Source organism: Coloeus monedula (assembly GCF_965178545.1).
Source record: "Coloeus monedula genome assembly, chromosome: 8".
In the NCBI taxonomy this organism is placed as follows: Eukaryota; Metazoa; Chordata; class Aves; order Passeriformes; family Corvidae; genus Coloeus; species Coloeus monedula.
Window position 1 is genome coordinate 34159418 of NC_138788.1, and position 19265 is coordinate 34178682.

Here is a 19265-nt window from a genome sequence, read left to right on the forward strand (position 1 = left end):
GTTGTTTTAAAACAAAGCAGCAATTTCTCCCAAATCAGATGATTGCACAGTTCTAAACAATTGGTTTAATGTTTTCCATCTGTGATAGTTTTGCGACCACATTTTCATCGTCTCAAGAAGTTCAGTGCATTTATCCTTGTAAACATTAATCTGCATCACACCACCCTTACAAACATTAACATATCCTGGCCTTTGCATTAATCCCTCTGCCCACATCCAAATCCCTCTGCCTACGTCCATCCTACACGGATACAGCCCTTTGCCAGGGATGTGAACTCTGAGACGGGACCAAATGGCAACCACAGTTCACTTTCAGGACATAAATATGTGATCATGGCTTTTGTGCTCAAAGCAGGAGGAGGATCAAGAGCAGTATCACACTAATTTATTAATTTTTTAAAATATACTGTAAAATTAAACACTCTCTGTACTGGATGGGAAAAAAAAAGTCAACAAAATACTTGTGTTCGCAAACACAATAAATATAAAACGTTTGAATTACTCTTTAACAACAAAGTGCACTAAATTGTATATAAAATAAAATGTTTTAAAAACACAACATTAGAAATGATAGTTATTGAAATAATTGTGACAAATTATTTTTCTAGTGGAAGCATTATGCACAAAAACATATATTTAAAATAAACAGAGTTTTGTATAACTGCACATGCCTGTAGATTTCTGGTTTTATTTAAGTTTTATTTACTAGAACTAATAACACTCAGTTTCTTGCAAGGAGCATTAAGATACATAATGCAATCACTACTAAGAGGATTCAGAAGTTGTTAAATACTGGGATTGTTGTTTGCATTTTACTACTCTAGCTTACTATGAGCAGCAGCATAAATAAAAAATATATTGAAAGATGTATTTCTAAAGAAACAGTTTTTTCAGCTTATATTCCTATAAGTTTAAAAAAATCTGGTAAAAGCTTGTAATGAAAAGTTATAGGATTACCACAGAGAAAGACTGGAAATCTGAAGTAATTTTCTTTAGTTCAGTAAGTCAAAAACTAGTGATCTGCTATGAGGTGTTACATGGAATGGGTTTTTTAGTGTGATTCTTGTGAGTGTGAAGGGAGAGTTTTCTGACCTCTCCATAGCTTTGTGTAGTGTCCCAGGACTTTCTCCCGAGAAGGGAAGCTCAGGCACTGATTTTAGTGTTGTTTTGGGTCTATGTTTTGCTTTATTCTGATGGTTAAGGCTTACATGTGAGCACGAGGCAATTTTAAAGGCTTTTTGGATTTCTACATCTGTCCTTTGTGCAAGCACAGCCTTGCCCAGCTCCTGGGCAGCCACAGCCTGATCACTGGAAAGCCCAGAACAGACAAATCATCTCCTCTGGATTCCATTGCCTATCATCACTTAGGCTCACACCAGCTGGAAACAGTCTGAAGCCTGAGTTATTCTAAGGACTTCCACTCTGCTGGAAGAAGAAAGGCCTTTTCTGCTGTGCAGAGGTGGCAGATGCAAAGTCTGCTCTGCAGCAAGAACAGAGAGTGGAAGGTGGTTGCTGAATCATTTGGCTTTGTAATCTCTTTAGATGGTGTATCCAAATAACAGCCTCTTATTCACGGCTACAAATATCTACCAAGATGCTCAAGTTTGAATCCTACCACCACTTATTTTTACAGCTTGCTCTTGTCAAGTCCTCCTTCTCCTTGTTCTACCTCCATGAACTACTGGAAAATTCTTTCCCTGTCTTCCAACCACATCTCTGCCAGCTGCCCAAACCCTGATCACATCAGAGATCCCCACTTCTAAAGCTTCCACTGCTTCACTCCATCTTCATTCCTAGCACCTGCAGGCAGCAAAGTTCTACCTCTGACTATAGGATCTTATCCCAGACAAATTTATTTCTTTTGAAGGAAACTGCTTTGTGTCTCCATATTCTTAATTTCTCCTTCAACTCTCATACTGCAAAAGATTTCTCCATAAACTCTGAAAGACACCTAAGATACTTCCTTAGATCCCTCTCTTTGAAACTCTCCTTCACAGTGATGTTTACAAAAGGGTCAGTTTAGTCTAATACTATTTAGTCTATTAATAGACTATAATTTAGTCTACTACTATAATTGACCAGGAAACCCAGAAGTGCCTCTTTCTCTCTTTATCCCACCCTTTTGCATCCATCATGGTTTGTGTTAACCATATCCTCTGGAGCAAAGAGTGTCTTGTCTCCAAGAACACACAAAGCAAAGGCAGAGGAGCCTCTGTTATGCCTTTGTTATGTGCAATTTTTCAACACTGAAGAAAATACTTTCATTTTAATTAATGTATTCCATTCAATGCCATTTTGATTTCACTCTATTATTAGATCTGCAGGAAGTTGAACAGATGTGTATTAGCTTAGCCAATTTATCAACTTCAGCAAATGAAATGGTTAAGACAGAAAAAGCACTGAAGTCCTTTTGAAGTGCAGCTCTAAAGCTCTGCTCACACAGCTTCTGCAGACACAGGAAGGTGGGAAGCAGCTTCCACCACTGGGATTGCTGTGGGCCATGCCTAAAAGTTTGGATAAAGCTTTTTCACTTGGGTAACTGCCCCATGTTCACCCTGGCTGGCACCACGTACACCCCGAATTATGTGACACAGTCATGTAACTATGAAGGTTTTGAAGCCACCACTCTTAGAATGGGATTGTATCTGTCCTCATCTGAAGTTTCTTTTTAAAGGTCTTGGCAGTCCAGCACTGATAGAAAGAAAGATTTGAAGTTTCTCACTAACTTAATTACCATCCCAAAAGTAGATTTTCATAAAAATTTTGCTTCATGAAGACATTTTTCACAGACTTCTCCCAGGAGCAACAAACTGAAAACCTCAAGAGATGTTAGAAAGAGAGAAGACATGCCACTGAGTTAGTCTAGAAAATAGAAACTGGAAGGATAAGAATATTGCCAGGATATCAGTAAATTATTTATAATTCTTTCCATACTGCTCTTGTTTCATGGGTAAGGCTGCTAGTGAAGTTACCAATGGAGTAAAACCCTGAGGAGCAGTTTGGGAGGAGGAAGCTAATGAGTGCCCAGGAATATTTCAGCAAATGCTATCATGTGACTGACTTCTGCTCATCAGCTTGATGTGTTATCAAAGTCACTGACTGCAGAGCAACCTTTTAATTAACTTTGTCTTTCTTTAGCATATCTCCATCTGTACTTACAGCTAATGGCCATGAAATGAAGTTTAGCACTATCTCCATTTCCAGATTGCATCAGTATTCAAACCCTCTGTTAGTGTACCACCTCACTAACTACTTACTTAGTTCTGAATAAATGCCTGGCCACTGGTTAGTAATATCAGAATCTTCATAAATCTCTCTCATTTATAAGATGATGCCAGGTCGTCTACATTTTTCAAAGTGAACAGACAACAAAAATGAAGGATCCGTTTCAAGACATGAGTTATATAAATTAATATTTTCTTACACTTAAGAAAAAAATCCCCTCTTTTTATGAGCATCTTTTTATTTTTATTCCAGAACAGTAAAAATAAATCTTATTTAGGAAGGAGCTCTGCAATGTAATGTGTATGAATACTCAAAAATCCTTTCCATATTACAGAGGTTTGAAAGGTCAAAGCACATAACACACTCTCCTGAACTGGAAATGGGTAAATTTACCTAATAAATTTTTAGATTTTTTTTTTTTTTTTCTAAAGGAGGGAAAACATGTTCAAAAACTCAGGAAAATTATGAACCCATGAGTTATGTCTCATACTAATTATGAAAAAGTTAGTATGAAATGGTATTTCTGAAATTTTCTGACATTACACACAGTATTAGAAGATGACCATTGCCAGTGACTGCTTCACTGCCCCAAGCAGCAATGAAAGTCACATCATTTCTCCCAATTGTTTATTGGATCTGGTTATTGCTCTTGGTTTCAACGTTGGAAGTCCCACTCCTGATAAATCATGCCCTACTTAACCAACATAATTATGGACAGTGCTATAGAAAGCTGATTCAAGAGGAATAAAGCACACAATCATTTGTATTGCTTTTTAAAATTCACTGTAACATCATTAAACTTGTATTAGTGACTGTTGGAGAACATAAAGAATGAGGAAGGGAACTGATTTCACTGGTGAGAAATGGCTTCCTTTGAGCAGCAACTCAAACCCCCGATGCCTACAAGCTCCCAGCAGGCCCAGAGCATCTCAATGTGCAGCTATGTTTTAATTTCCTTAAACCACAGGACACAAGTCACAGTTCCAGCAGTGTCTGGAGCGAGATATTCTGTGCTGATAACGACTCAAAGCTTTGTTTCCTGTGGTTTCCAAACGCCTGCTATGCCACAGGGATTTCACACCATCCAGAAGATGCTGCCCCTCTGCTTGCACGGGGTTAACACCTTCACAGGCACCAGTTTAGCACTCTCCTTTCTGAATACCAAGAGTATCCCAAATACCACTGGCCTCCAAAACCATTCCCTTCTTCCTTCTACTTTTGTAATTTTTTTTCCAATTTCCCCTCATCAATCTAAGAATGATGTATTTACTTGAACCTTGCTTTGTAGTTCTTCTTCTTCTTATTATTATTATTAGTAGTAGTAGTAGTGTTCCTGTTGAGCAACCAAGTAACAGCCACAGGGTGAGGAAAAGCAAGGAACTCAACAGCATTTCCAGAACTCCACAGTCCTGCTTAAGCAGTCTTTTCAAATTCCTTTAATTTACCTACATCCTGCCCTTCAAACAGTTAACTGCCTAGGGAGTCCTACTAAACTACAGTAAAAAGTAAAAGGATCAAAAAGGAAAAATAAAGCAAAAAGTAAAAAGAGTAAAAAGAAAGAAGTAGCTGCTGAAGACTACTGAGACTCAGGTAAATCTGTGCTTTGGTGTCTAGAAACAGACCACAGTGTTACATGCTCTTGAGCTGAATAACACCACACATCTCTGAATAGTATCACAGCCACACTCATTTGTTACTCACAGGAGAAAGAAAACTTCAAGAAGAGGATATTCAACAAGTCGTAATTAATAACAAAAGTTATTCCCTTTCCCCCCAAGCACCACACCAAGCATCCTCTAACACAGCTCCCAGAGAGTCAGTAACTAAAGCAAATACATGTTTGGATTTTTTTTTTCCATTTGATTGCCTTGTTTTACATTAGCATCACTGTATTGTGTTCTGGTCAGTAATATTTTCAACCAGTCAATCCTGGTAAATCACTAAGTACCTATTTTACACAATGTGTAAAACTATGTCAAGATGTTTGAGGTGCTTCTGCTGTTTATTGTGTTCTTCACATCCACTGACTGTTAAACTGAATGTTTAACTGGTTGTTAAAGTAAATCTGCCACTTTGTTTCTTAACAAAAGCACCTGATGCCTTTAAGCTTCTCCAGTTCTTCCACTTTCCTGTATTGATTCCAACTTAATTCCTTTATGCATTCATCCAACTGAAACGTAAGTGAGGAACAATTATTTGACTGGTTTTGTTCATGCCCAGAATAGCAAATATAATTTGAAAATAATCTGGAAGGCAGCAATATGTGTTAATTTTGAACTACTTATAGTCTACAGGACAGAATGTACTTAAAATGTGCATTGCTTAAAAGATAAAATTCTCTTTTACTAGTGTTTGCTGCAGGAGTTGTGGATTGTACCCTTTTCATCCTTTACAGGCAAGATTTCCATACTGCTTCAGCAGCAGATATAAAAGCAGCAGTTATAAAGAGACAGACAAATTACAGACACATCGTTCCTTGTAACCTTACCTGCTTTTCCATCCTGGTTGAAGCGGGAGTATTTGGAGTGCTCGAGCAAGGGCAGGCATTGCTCAATGGGTGTCCACACGTAGGTCTCTGGACACAGCAGGTCAGAGGGCCTGTACTGACCCTGGGAAGGGGAAAAGATGGAAAAAAAACCCAAAAAGAGAGCAGTCATATCAGTTGCACAAGAACACTCTGGCTACAATTTGATTTTCCAAAGAGCAAGGAATAGTTTTTAATCTAATCTACACCAAATGAGTGTTCAGTGAAATCACAGGCTTTAGTCATTTCAGCACCATCTCAGGAGCACAAACTCAACCTTGGCACGTGATGAAAATGTAAAATTAACATAACACACTTCCACGATATCCAAGATGAACTAGGAAAGTTTTGGCTTTGCTCACTGGAACTCTGTATTTAAGTTATCCTCTGGAGTTCTGCTGGGTTGGGGCCAACACTAAAAAACTCAGCACCTCCAAAAGCAGCTCATCTCAAGTGTTGGTAATTCTAGCAAATAAAGGAGACCAAAAAAAAAAAAAAATCTAATAAAACCCCCACTGAACAGTAAGCAGGAGGCTATTTTTATTACATTAGTGATGGAGCATTTCGTTCATTGCTGCTTAAATAGTAACACTTTAATTCATGGAGCTTTTCCTGGATTAGCTTACAGGTAATGATTGCTAAAATTCTACCAATTTTTTTTGCTGATTTATTAAGAAGATATTCTTTGCAGACATTCCCAGAAACTAAACAGCCTTAATTATTTTCCCTCCAGCTACACAGAAAGTCACCACCTCAGCAATAATAACCTCCCCTAATCAGATGTTCATTTGATTTAAAATAAGATTATTCAGCGGCCTATAACTTAAGTCAAAATTTTATCTTTGAGCCATTACTCATGCAACCCATACACTCTCAATGTTCAGAGCCATATGGTGGCACTAGCAAATTAATTTTTAACTTGCAAATTCATTACACATCTCAGCTTGAAAAACAGCCATACAGTAAAGAGAATGAAAAAATTTCAGGACACAAATTAAAAATTAAAAGACTGGGCATTATCAGAAGTCACACTGCAGTTGGTGCCATTAAGAGTCCTTCACATCAATTACATTAAATGGATAATTAAGATTATCATCTTGAGATGAAGCTGATTTTACTGCCCAGTATCTGCTCTGATAAAAGGCAAAGAAGCCTAACATGAGGCTGAGCAACTGTTTGGGAAGGGACAATACAAAATTCCTGTGACTGCAGCCTAGAGATGAAGACATTGCTTTAGGGACACCCTTATGCAGTAACACCCAGTTTTGGAGAATCAGAACCACCAGGAATTCTCAATTCTTTTTATACTCTTACTGTTCAACTCTTCATATTTATGGAAAAATTAACTTTTAAAAATATATTTCCCAGCAACAGTAAATTGTTGTGAAAGAAATACAAGAATTATCTCTGATAAAAAGTCATCACTGTCCATGTAAAAGAGATTAAAATAACCAAGTTTCATGTTGAACCTTGTCAAATACCTGAGGTACTTTTCTGAAAAGGTCTGTATGATTTATTTTCTCATTTGAAAAACAATTGGGATTGACTTGGAACTACCACTTTTGGTTTTGTTGGCTTTTTTTTTTTTTAATTAAAGGCAAATTTTTGTATTAAATTAAAACAATATTCCTCCAATTCCATTTAGAAACTTAAACCTCAAGACCCCAGAAAACCCTCTAAAGCCAGAGGATGGAAGTGACATTTTTAAATAAACCACTTTGAAATGTTATGCTCGCTAAACAGAAATAGTTGAAAGCTGTGTGAAGGTAGTGTTTAGAGAACACTTTTAATCATCATTACTCAGATGAAACAGTTTAAGGACTTGGGGGAAAAAATATGCCTTTTCAGTCATATTTTAAAAAAATTAGAACATAATTACTTGTTGATTTAAAGACATTTTCTCAACTGGCCAAGAAGGCAGAAATAGCCAAGGAACTGTCTTTGAGAGCTGTTGCTTAAGCACAGAAAATACAAGTGGCAAATTAATCTTTCCTAGTAGCATGAGCTTAACTCATGGTTGTAAGAAAAGACAGCCCTGACACTCAGTTTCCCTAGAAGACCCTGCTCCCACATCTTGAAATTTATCACATTTGTGAATCCCACACATGAAAATCACTATGCAGCCCTATTCCTACATTTCCCACTTAGTTCTGTAACATTACAGTCTGTCATAAAATGGGATGTATAAAATTAACTGCATTGCAGCATTACTGGTTTGGTTATAATTAGAAGAACCCTTCTTTAGCACTGAGCAGCACAGCAAAGGGAAAAATTGATTATCCAACCCATCACTGTAGATTCAATATTTATTTTGGGCATCAAAATATCATAATTTGGAGAGGAAAGGGAAAAAATAGTTCTGACTTCCTTTAGATATTTTCTTACCCCCCAATTTAGGAACTTGTTCATAAACTTCCCTGAAGGCACAGGAGGCTGCGGGGATGACACATCACTGACCCAGGACACTCAGTGGAATTAGAGGCAAAAATGAAAGAAGCCCTTGATTCTCTTTGATATCCTCCCTTCCCAGAAGTGTTTCCAAACACCCCAGAAGTAAGATAGTTCTCCTGTAAAGGTGTTTTATTTACACTGCTGGTCAAACCCACATCCCATGACTCATTCCACAGAGGAAGGGGGAACACAGGACGTACCCAGGTGAGCTTCCCAATGAACAGCATTTGCACTATGTCTATATTGACAGAATTAAAAAGGGAACCCACAGAACTTTATTAAATCAAATTAAATGATTTCTAAGGGCTTTTGCCTCCCCCCACCCTTTCCATAAGCACACACTCTCAATTTACTTACTTTCTTCAGAATATTTAAAACCTCAATATGAAAATAAACCACTATGAATCCACTTCCTACCTTTTTCCACTCTCCCTTTATTACTGGACTGCAAAAACATCTAAACCTGAGAACCCACACAGATTATGCCTCATGTACACGAGCATCTGTACTTCAAGAAAAATGTTCCAATTTCATTACTCATTCTGAAAAGATTACATCATCTAAATAAATTGCCTCTGAGCATACTATTTATATTCCTCCTTATTCTTAATACTGATTTACAGTATACACCCAACATAAATCCCAAATAGAAAGGGGATCTCCTAAAGGGAAGTGCTGCAGAGGGATTTATAACAGTAGAACTTAATCAGATTTGCAAAACTGATTTTGAAAATCATTTCTCTTTGGCTTCCGATTAAATCAGTATTCATTTCAGAGGTGATTCTGTCTACGGTAAGAGTTCACAACTGAAAATATTTTGCTTTCTCTTATCTCATTATACACAAGCTCTTGCACAGTAGAACTGTTTAAGTTGTCCAGACCATCTTGGGAATATTCAACTACAAGATTTTCAACAAAAAGTATCATCTTACAGACCATCCCTAAGCACTGTCTCAGGTTTCAGCTTCTCAAACCCAATACCACCTGCTGATGAAACAAATTCTGTCAATATCAAACAACTGCACATATTTCTCTCTCTGCATCTACATTTTGCCAAGAAATATCTGAGACATAAAATGTGGGTTTTTGGAAATGTTTTTGGGAATTAGGAAAAAAATGGTCTAGTGGAAGGTGTCCTTGCCCATGGCAGGGGGTGGGACTGGGTGATCTCTAAGGTCCCCTCCAGCCCAAACCATTCTGTGATTCCTCCATCAGACTGAAGGGAATTAATTTTTTTACAGCACCATGAGGTAAGGTATTCCATACCTTTAACCACCCCAGTCAACCCATCCTTTTTCCAATTTTGCTATTTCTTCTTTGAAACAGGGGAAAGAGCCACGGCGGGGAAACCATTTAAATTGCACGGAGCAAGGAGTGTAACAGCCCAGTGCATAATAAAGGTACAAATTAGATTAAAGATACAATTTAGATTAAAGACACAAAAAGATTAGATAAACATACAAAAAAGATAAATATCTGACTAATCTATCGAATGGCTTGACTGAAAAACAATACTGAAAATTAGTACGGCTAAGAAATTCCTGAGCACATGGTTCTTTCTACCAAGTCAACTCACTGCAACATAAATGTGACTGTTTTTTAATAAAAAATGATGGTTTTACTGCAAGATGTTTTACTGTCACTAATGGTTGGGCCATTTTTCCTCCTATATCATATAAAAGAGAGAGCCTTCAAGGTGCTTTCCCTTATATAATTAGACATGCTGTATTTTAATTGGAAGCTTCTGGAAATAAATTTTACAGAGAGACTGCCAAGCCTAAATTAATACTTCACACCATGATGGTTTTTGTTTTACAGTTTTCGAATTACAATCAGCCAGAACTTCTCTGAACTTTTGTTCCACAGGAAGGGCACAGGTTTTAATGAGACTTTAGTCTGGAGATTACTTTTTAAATATTTTGCAAAATCTGAGGGATTTGGTAAGCACTTGAGATGAAAAACACCAGCAGAGTTTGTTTTTGTAGTCTAAGTAAATCTTAAAATGTAAAACTACCAAGAAAAACAATAGTCTCAAAAAAGAAGGTCGAGCACCAGTAGCACTGAAAAAACAAAATAGGAAGGTTAAACTCACATTTAATTCTTTTATCAGTACAGTTTACATCTGTATTCTATTTTTTTCAAAATAAAACCATTGATCTTTTATTAAAAGTGAATTAAGACTGCCTTCATCTCCATTTCCAGCCAGCTGCTTAAGAAGAAGTGCTCTGGCTACACAAACAAAGCCACCCCAAATTGCCAACAGGGACCCATTAGAGCTGGGCAGCGCTGCCCGTGCAGCCAACCTCGGCTTTATTGAATTCAGCCTTTCCCCTGAAAGACAACCCCCTGGAATCCTCTCAGCAGAGTGCTGCAGCAGACCCCTGCTCCCTGATTTCATTACACAAACAGAAATAGAGTTTATGGATCCCCAGGAGAGCCCTTGGCCAGTAACTTGACCTGCCATGTTTTCCCAGGATGGCCATGCCAGCCCGGACAAAGAACTGCACATCCTAACCCTTCTGTTCTTCCAGACTCTCACATGGCCTCCAGCTGTGCAAGGCCAAAAAGACTTCAGAAAAACAACAAAAAACCCCCCTGCCCCAAAACTACCTGCACAAATTCACTCCCACCTCGCAGTCACTGTTTTAAGCATCTTCTTAAACAAACAAAACCCCATAAGCAATAGGCAGAGAATGAAGCAAGCAGCTCTGTTTACCCAGGAGGGATGGCTGGAGACTTCACCTTTACCACCAAAAACTACTGAGCTTACAGCAAAGTATACACCAAAGAGGAGTTACACCACTGGGTCACTCAATTAACAACTTGGATTTCACCCGGCTGCCTGAAACTCCAGTGCCAGGATCAAACAAGCTGCTCTTGTCCAAGCTGCAAACTTTGAAATAATTATGGACTCCATACTTTTAGGATCCCAGAGGTGCATTCTTGAGAGCTTAGCCACCTTTCTCTTTCATTAAAGAATAATGTGTTGTAATCCTTAAATGATGTTATGAATAATAACCGAAATCTATTTGGTAACTCACAGAACTCAAGTACATGGAGTGCCAGTCCTTGCTCTTCAGAAAGATGTGTTTATTCTCATTTAATTACATCAGCACAGGCACAAAATCTGTGTTAAGGGAATTTTACAGGCAGCCAGGGAGCTGTAAGGTGCTTCCCAAGGCACATCAAACATGGAAACTCAGAGCAAACACACACCCTTCTCTCATATTCTTTGGTTTCCTGTAAGTGAAATGTAAATATAATTTGATGTTCTATTTCCAACAGAAATATGGACTCAGAGAATGGTTTGGGCTGGAAAGGACCTTTAAGGTCATCTAGTTCCAACCCTTATCTAGATCAGTTAATTATGTCATTATTCTTTTAATTGTCTTTCTAAATATTCCTTAATGATGTTTAAACTGACTGTCCAAAGCAAATTTGTATATAATTTACCAACTTGCACCTCTTCTTTGTTTATTTCCCAAGTCCGTGTAATGTATTAAGAGAAATAACTAATGATAAACCCAAAGCAAAAATACTTCTGACACTTGTTTCTACATGTCAAACAAAATAATTTCCTACAAATACTGACTATATGTTCATACTTGGATGTACTTCACTAAATATAAAAAAAAAAAAAAGCATTTCAAGAGGTTTTTATAGTGTCCCTCAGGTAAATAAAGTATTTCAGGTAAGTGTAAAACAGATTAAGACAATGAGTACAAGTCAAAAAGGAAGGCAGCCAAGTTTCACATTCAATATCCTACAATTATCATGTAATTATTTGGCCATTAACTGCCTACATGCTCTTAACCCACTACAAAAGTGGAATTAAATTAAGTTTATCTTAAATTTCACTGAGATTTAAGGTAAATCTCAGTCCTTTATTTGCCTAGGGTGCTCTGCAAAGAAGTACTTTTAAAGAAATGCTCCCCCTTCCCCTCAAAATATCTTCAGAAACTTTTACTGTTTCTCTGTTTTCCCAACACATGCTATTCCTAGCAATCCCCTGAATTTTTAGGATTCTGCTATCTTTGTAGCTTAGTGCACACTCCAAATAGCTGCTTTCCCCTTGTCCTCTTTCATAGAAATTATCTGAAATATTGAACACTTTCTAGCTTGCTTTTGATACTGGGAAACAGCCAACAGGTGTCTGAAAAGGCTCATGGGCTGCGAGAGAAAAATTGCTTTCCTCTGAGGTGGAAAGGGAACATTTGGGACACATTTTGATTATTTTTTTCTTTTCCCCTTTAGTCTTCAAGTCTATGCAGCTCCTCTTCCTCCTTTTTTATGCCAATGTTATCTTTCCCTCCCCTGACTGAATAGAACATGCCAAGGGAGGCTCTGGGTGTTTATGTTGAGCTTCAAGCTATGACCTGCTGCACGTTAATATCTAAACACGCCATCCATAGGATCCAAGAAGCCAACAAAGCACTGCTTGAGATAAAGCACATCCATGACCACACTCCGACAGTTCTCCTCTCCAACACCACCGTATGGATCAATGAGATAATTCTGGTTTCAAGTTTTAAAGTCAGCACTAATTAGTGCGGTTGAGAGCCTCAGAGAGGGCTGCTGCATCATCTCTGCCTTATCAGCTTGGGATGCAATTGTCCAGAGCTAAAGATAAGACACAGCCCTGGTCATCCTCTCACAGCCACTTTCAAGCACTGCTCTCTCCTCCAAGACTTCTTGCTAAGGGATTGTCCTTTCTCATTTATAAAGAGCAGTAAATGAGAGTTTTCCTTTTGTTCTAACCAACTAAAGCCATTCTCTTTAGATAAAGTCACCATATCGAAGCCACTGTGTCTGCAATAAAGCCATGATCAGGATTGCACAAAAGAGGAAAAAAAAAAGTGTATGTTCAGGAATTACATCATAAAAATTTGATGACTAGATAGACACACGCATATTTACATAAATACTTAGGAAAATTTAATTTAAAGATTTGCAGGGGGCAGTTGTCAATCCTTTATATTCCTATTCTTCGCACTTAAGAGATTTACTCAAGCCAGTGGGTGTCCAGTGTAAGGTAACATCTCCAAACTCAGACACAGGACATGAAATATCTGGGCCTATTCCCACTCCATACCTCCTACTCTCAGCAAGAAAGATGGACAGATATATACATACAAATTCTACATTTGTGATTCTTAAGATTTCAGTAGCATTCACTGTTTAGATTAAACCTACCAGGCTGAATTTGCCCTGGAGATGGTGTATAACACTGCAGAGCCAACAGTACCATTACAAAAAGGTCCCTTCAAGATCAATAAAGTGCATTATTTACCCTGAAATTGCTATTGTACCCTGGTTCCAGACCTTTGATGACAGCAACAGCAAATTTATGGATTCTGGACTGCCCTAGGGTGACTGTTTATCCAAAGCTGAAATAATAATATCCAAATGACAGACAAGTTTGAAGACAACTCTTGAAAATGAGAAACAAAGAGAAATACTACAGGTATGGAACTTACATAAAGTTAGGACCACTTTTCAAGCATATTTTCTAAGTAATTTTATACCACCAAACTATGATGTGTCTATTTTGCCTTCTTTACATTTCCCAAGGTTCCTTTCTCTTTTTTTTCTTGTTTATATCTCCTAATCTGTGCTGTACACAGTGGCATTTTATTAAAACAGACTACTGAAACCAAGACTGGCTTTCAGTGCTGTTACATAAACTTTGTGTTTGATGTACACAAAAAAAAGGAGATACTGATATGAGATGGTACTTACAGGAAAACTCTACTGGATGGAATTCCAGAGACTGCCACCAGAATATTAAGAACATTAGAATATTAAGAACATTATTAAGAATACGAAAACTTTCCATAGCTTCAAATATTGCCATTTTATCTCTCTCACACGCTAATATTTAGTATCAGTGACACTAAACTGGCAGAACAGCGACATCCACACGAGACTGAAATTCCAAGAAATGTTTCTAATTCAAAGTGTACTGGTGCACATTGAGAGACTGAGATCCCCCTATGAACTCAAAGGGTTGTGTGTTCAAAACATTTTACAGCAAAAATGATTCTGTGATTGTAAATAAAATATATAAAATCAGCTAACATTTACTGGAAATTGCCATTTAAAATTCAGTTGGGAACAAGCTAATTTAAGATGGAACCACACAGTTGTTCTGGAGCTGGAAGCCAGTGTCTGTCTTGTCCATATAGAGGCTACTCAAGAATGCTAAAAATACCAGCACAATTTGAGAAACTTAAGTGGAAAACAATAATAAAGAAGAGTTAAGCTTGTACATTTGAAGGCTATTAACTTACTTGAATTTTAGCCAATTTTTTCAACAACTTCATATTTTTAAATTATATTACAGAAAAAAATATAATATGAATTTCCTTTTTACTGCAAAAAAACCCAAAGAGTTTGGGGGAATAAAAATCATATGATTACTGAAATGGACCTTGTTTACTTTGAATCTGCAGCAGGAATTCTTAAGGAGACCCTAGCATTAAACTTGGAAAGGGAGATGAGTAAGAACTATGACAAAAAGATAAAACCCAAGTGGGGGCCTCAAGAGGAATTCTTCATTAGAGACACACCAACTCTGTTGACTTAGGTCTAGCTCAAAAGGAGTTTATTTTGGCAGCTGGGAGAAGCAAAAGAAGAGAAACAAAAAAAAAAAAAAAAAAAACCAAGAAAAAGAAGTGAGTGTTTCAATCATGTGGATCCCATATCTTTCTCTTGAAGGGTTGCCATAAACTGACAGTATTTTTTGAGTTCATTAAATTAAATGTATGAAATTAAAAGTTAAAGTTTGTTTTCTTATATTTTATGTAAGGTGAAATAATCACAGGAAAAATACGCACAGCCTAATAGATCATAGCCACGCTTTATCCTTCCAGACACAAAATTGTCACACTGATATCAAATAGCTTGAAACATTCATTAATACCTCACTAGCTGGAGTCACATCTAAAAGAACAGCTTTCATCTGTAGCTTATGGACATATGCCACACGAAAACTAAATTAATTCCCTGTCAAAGAGGCTTCTGCTATGTAGTTATCAAAGTAAAAACACCACACATCGTGTTTACTTAATAGAAAAAAATAGATAAACAAAATTAAATTGAGAGAATTTAAATGAAAATGAGCATGCTTTAATTTTTCTTTTCTGTACAACTGCACAGTGGGAAGCAGAAAATTAAAATTCAACAGAATTAAAGCACCAGCATGATAGAAATGGGTGTCAGGGCAGAGTACACAATCTTTTACTTTCATTTTATAAAAGCATTGGCTGTGGTTATGATGTGCCAAACAGTGAACCAATGTAAATTAGTTTCTTCATCTTTTGCAATAACGACAAGAAATTATTCTGTGACATAAGACTCACTTCAAACTGGTTTTTCTCACCTTCTAAAGCAACAATCCTAAAGGACAACAAGAGGAAAGCAGGTATATTCTATATATCTTCTTTTCAGGTATCTATGAAGTCTCCATTTACTCATTTTATCCACGCACAACACACACATTGCTCTTGCAACTTAATACAACTGCACATCCCCAGCTCCTGGACAAAATTGTTCAGACCTGTGCACCAACAGGCACATGGAAACCTGCTTTTCTTCCTGCCCAGTTTCTCTGGATTTCTGACATTTTTGACTCTTCTTTGCCTGCATGTCTACCTTCAGAGCTATTGTGTTCTGTGGTTACTTTCAAGCCCTTTTTCCCAGTGTCTATCAGTGTCCAAGCTTTCCCAGTGTCTCTGACTCTCTTCAGAGAGTTTTCCCCAGAGCCCCAAACCTTCCCTTCTCCCAGTTTCTCCAAAACTCAACCCTTCACCCCACTCAGAGCCCCTTTTCCAGCTCAGCCTTACAGATCAGCTCTCCCTGTGTGACTGCCCAGACCATCACACACCACTGGGAACTCCTGTCCTGGACTTCCCCAATGTCCTGCTCCAGCCTCCAACAGGGTTCCAAAAAACCCAGCCAAAACTACACAGAACTTGCCAAAAATCCATCCAGACTCTGAGGGCAAGAAAATAAGACCTTCCCAAGGAAGTCTGGGCGAGGGTAGCCTTATACTGAATAAATAATTTCATGCTTCTCATGCCCAGCTACCGACTCAGCCTGTGGAATATTTCAAGACATAATAAATAACAGACTAATTGACAGCTTTGCCAGTTGTGAAACACTGATACTCACAAGTTGAAATATACCCCTAATTAAGAATTCAGATGCATGATGTTGGCTTTAGATTAAGATATGCTATGTGGGGTTTTCAAACTTTATGCAATTAGATCATGTTGAAAAACAAGGTCACTAAAATTTGTCAGTCTAGCTCTTTTCATTTCTAGTTGCTTTCATACATCTAAGAACAAGAAATAATATTTTGAAATCAGTAATTCAGAACAGTACAAGGTTTTTAACTTCAAGGCTTTCTACCAATACATGGTACACTAGACAAGTTTTTTTAAGACCAGCAATAAAAAATTTAGTAAAAGCCAAGTAATTTATCTTTAGTCATTTAACACTGAAATGGACACAGCCCAGTACTGAAGAAACAACCTCAAAACCAGTGGCACATAAATGCAAATAGATGTTAAGAGTAATTTTAGGATAGAAGAAAAAGAGTAAAGTTGTAGGACAAAGGTAGACAACAGCACAGTCAAGTTCATAAGTACAAACTTCATTTTTGCAGGATCTTAAATAAGTAATATTGTGAAATTCATGGTAATGTATCCTTAATACACACACAAAGATGTTATTCAGACTAAAAATCAGAAGGAGGAAAAAAGGCAGCGATAAATCTCAGTCTTTCAGTGTCTACAATTTGTATTACAAGGGTAGAGTAATGCATCTCTGCCAAAAAATCTAAACCCACTTGTCTCCCTTACATCTGCAGATTAAAAACTGAATAAATAAATAAAAAGGCTCACTTTACCAGTGTTCCAAGCATATGTTAGACCTTGAACCTTAACAGCAACCAAAGCAACAGCTATCTGCACAAAGGATCAACAAGTATCTGTACGAAAATTCTGGACCACCAAAACACGTGCGCTTTAGGAGAAGTTTCTTCTATTGTCCCTAAAAATGTTCATTTTCATAGTGAGTTTTCATTCATGAAACAAGCATTCTAATTTTAGGTCGGTTTTGTTTGTCGAGTGTTTGTTAAACAAGCCTGCTTTGTTTGCTGGGAGAGGGGAATTTGTAAACAAAGCCTCTGTGTTCTCCCAGGAGTCCCCTCTCAGCAGGAGAGCATCCGACCACCCTGGGACCATCCCGGCACGTGGAGCTCAAGCCACAGGCCTGAACTGCAGCCATCCCTGCAGCAGGCTCAGAACAGACAAAGCCTGTGGTGCAACAGCATCACCGTTTTGCCACCCCTGAAGAGATGGCTCGTGGTGTCCCAGGCTGGAAAACTGGGAAGTGAAGTGGGACCACATCCACCTCCAGCCCAAACATCTGTGAGAGGCAAGAGCCCCAATGCTGCAAGAAGCAGAATGTGAACTGCCACCACAGCCCCCACCAGCTTCCCATCATCTTGCAATCACAGGGCTATGGAATGGTTTGGGTTGGAAGTGACCTCAAAGCTCAGCTCATTCCACCCCCTGCCATGGGCAGGGACACCTTCCCCTGTCACAGGTTGCTCCAAGCCCCGTCCAGCCTGGCCCTGGGCACTGCCAGGGATCCAGGGGCAGCCCCAGCTGCTCTGGGCAATCTGACAGCACCCTCACGGTAAAGAATTTCTTCCAATATCTCAAGTAACCCCACCCTCTGGCAGTGGGAAGCCACTCCCTGTGTCCAGTCCCTCCATCCCTTGTCCCAAGTCCCTCTCCAGTTCTCTTGGAGCTCTTTAGGCACTGGAAGGGCCTCTAAGGCCTCCCTAGAGCCCAGGACATGTTTGGTTTTCTTTTCTTCTCTTCTCTGCCTTAACACTCCAAACTGAAAACCAGGCTGTAGCTACATTAGCTGTCAGAAAAAACACTGAACTGAGAGAGCCCCAGGGCTTCAATGCACTCCCTCTGAGACCATGCTAAATAAAAGAAACTGATGAAAGAATACAAGAATAGGGACACTAAACAGATGTAGGAATAAGACACTGAAAACATGGCTAGACAGAGATGTACTGAATTTTTGTTAAGCTGTTTTGCAGGAAACAATAACTGCCTGAGGACACAATACAGTAAAAATAATTGTATCCTTTCAACATGTTCTTTTTGACATTGACTTGTTTTCAAACTCCTCCTTACGTTATTAAACTCTGTCTCCTTAATTATAAACAAATATGAAACTTCTAATCCTGGAATTCTTGTCAAATAAGTTCATTTTTATCACACAAAGCTGAAAAAAATGAAATTATAGTGGGAGATTTTGTAGCAGTCATTCCTCATGCAGCTTTGCAGCCATTAAGCTCGTGGCTCTGTAAAACTGCCCAACACTATTCTTTTAGTTGGGCAGAACACGTTCACCATTATGCTTCCATCTGAATTACTGCCATTTAAGGTACACAAACGTCTACTTGCATGTTTAGGAAAACAGACTGTTCAACATTATGTATCCCCAAAGTCTTTGAGCTGAAACATCAACACTTCAGTTTTCTCTTAATGCCAGATGTTTGGAAACTTTGCTTTATAAACACCTTCACATTAAAAAACAAGCTTGGCAGCAAATGGGCTGGAATTAGTAACTATACTATAGGCTGTATAAGTCCTGATCATTCCAAAACCTGGTAATTCAAGGGGCTATTAACCATCCACCCGAATATGGGATTAGGGGAGTATTAAATTAGAACTGCACTTACAGAAGTCTAGCACTTTGTTGCCATTCTAACAGTTTATAATCCCCGCTTTTCAGAATCAAAAATAATTAAAAATTGCCCAGGCAATCACCCTGCTTTATTTTAAAATCAATAAAGCTCCACCCAGTACTTATGTGCATGCATATCTTGAAACAAGAAGGCAGCTTCACACACTTCCCTGTACTTTTAACACACTTCTAAAATAGACAGCAAAGTGTTATAAACAGTTGTGTGCTTAGCATATATTATGTCAATATTTATTGCCATAATATAAGTTTAAATGACTAAAACTTTAAT

The 19265-nt window shown here is 38.1% G+C and overlaps 1 protein-coding gene across 3 annotated transcripts in view; it reads right to left on the bottom strand.

The window, feature by feature from the left end:
- ATE1 (arginyltransferase 1) overlaps window positions 1-19265 on the bottom strand; it is a 71429-nt gene that overhangs the window by 14493 nt on the left and 37671 nt on the right. For all 3 annotated transcript variants that reach the window (XM_082285960.1, XM_082285959.1, XM_082285958.1), the window contains exon 11: window positions 5714-5834. In XM_082285960.1, coding sequence (XP_082142086.1) covers window positions 5714-5834 — 121 coding nt within the window. The remainder of the gene's footprint in view (window positions 1-5713; window positions 5835-19265) is intronic.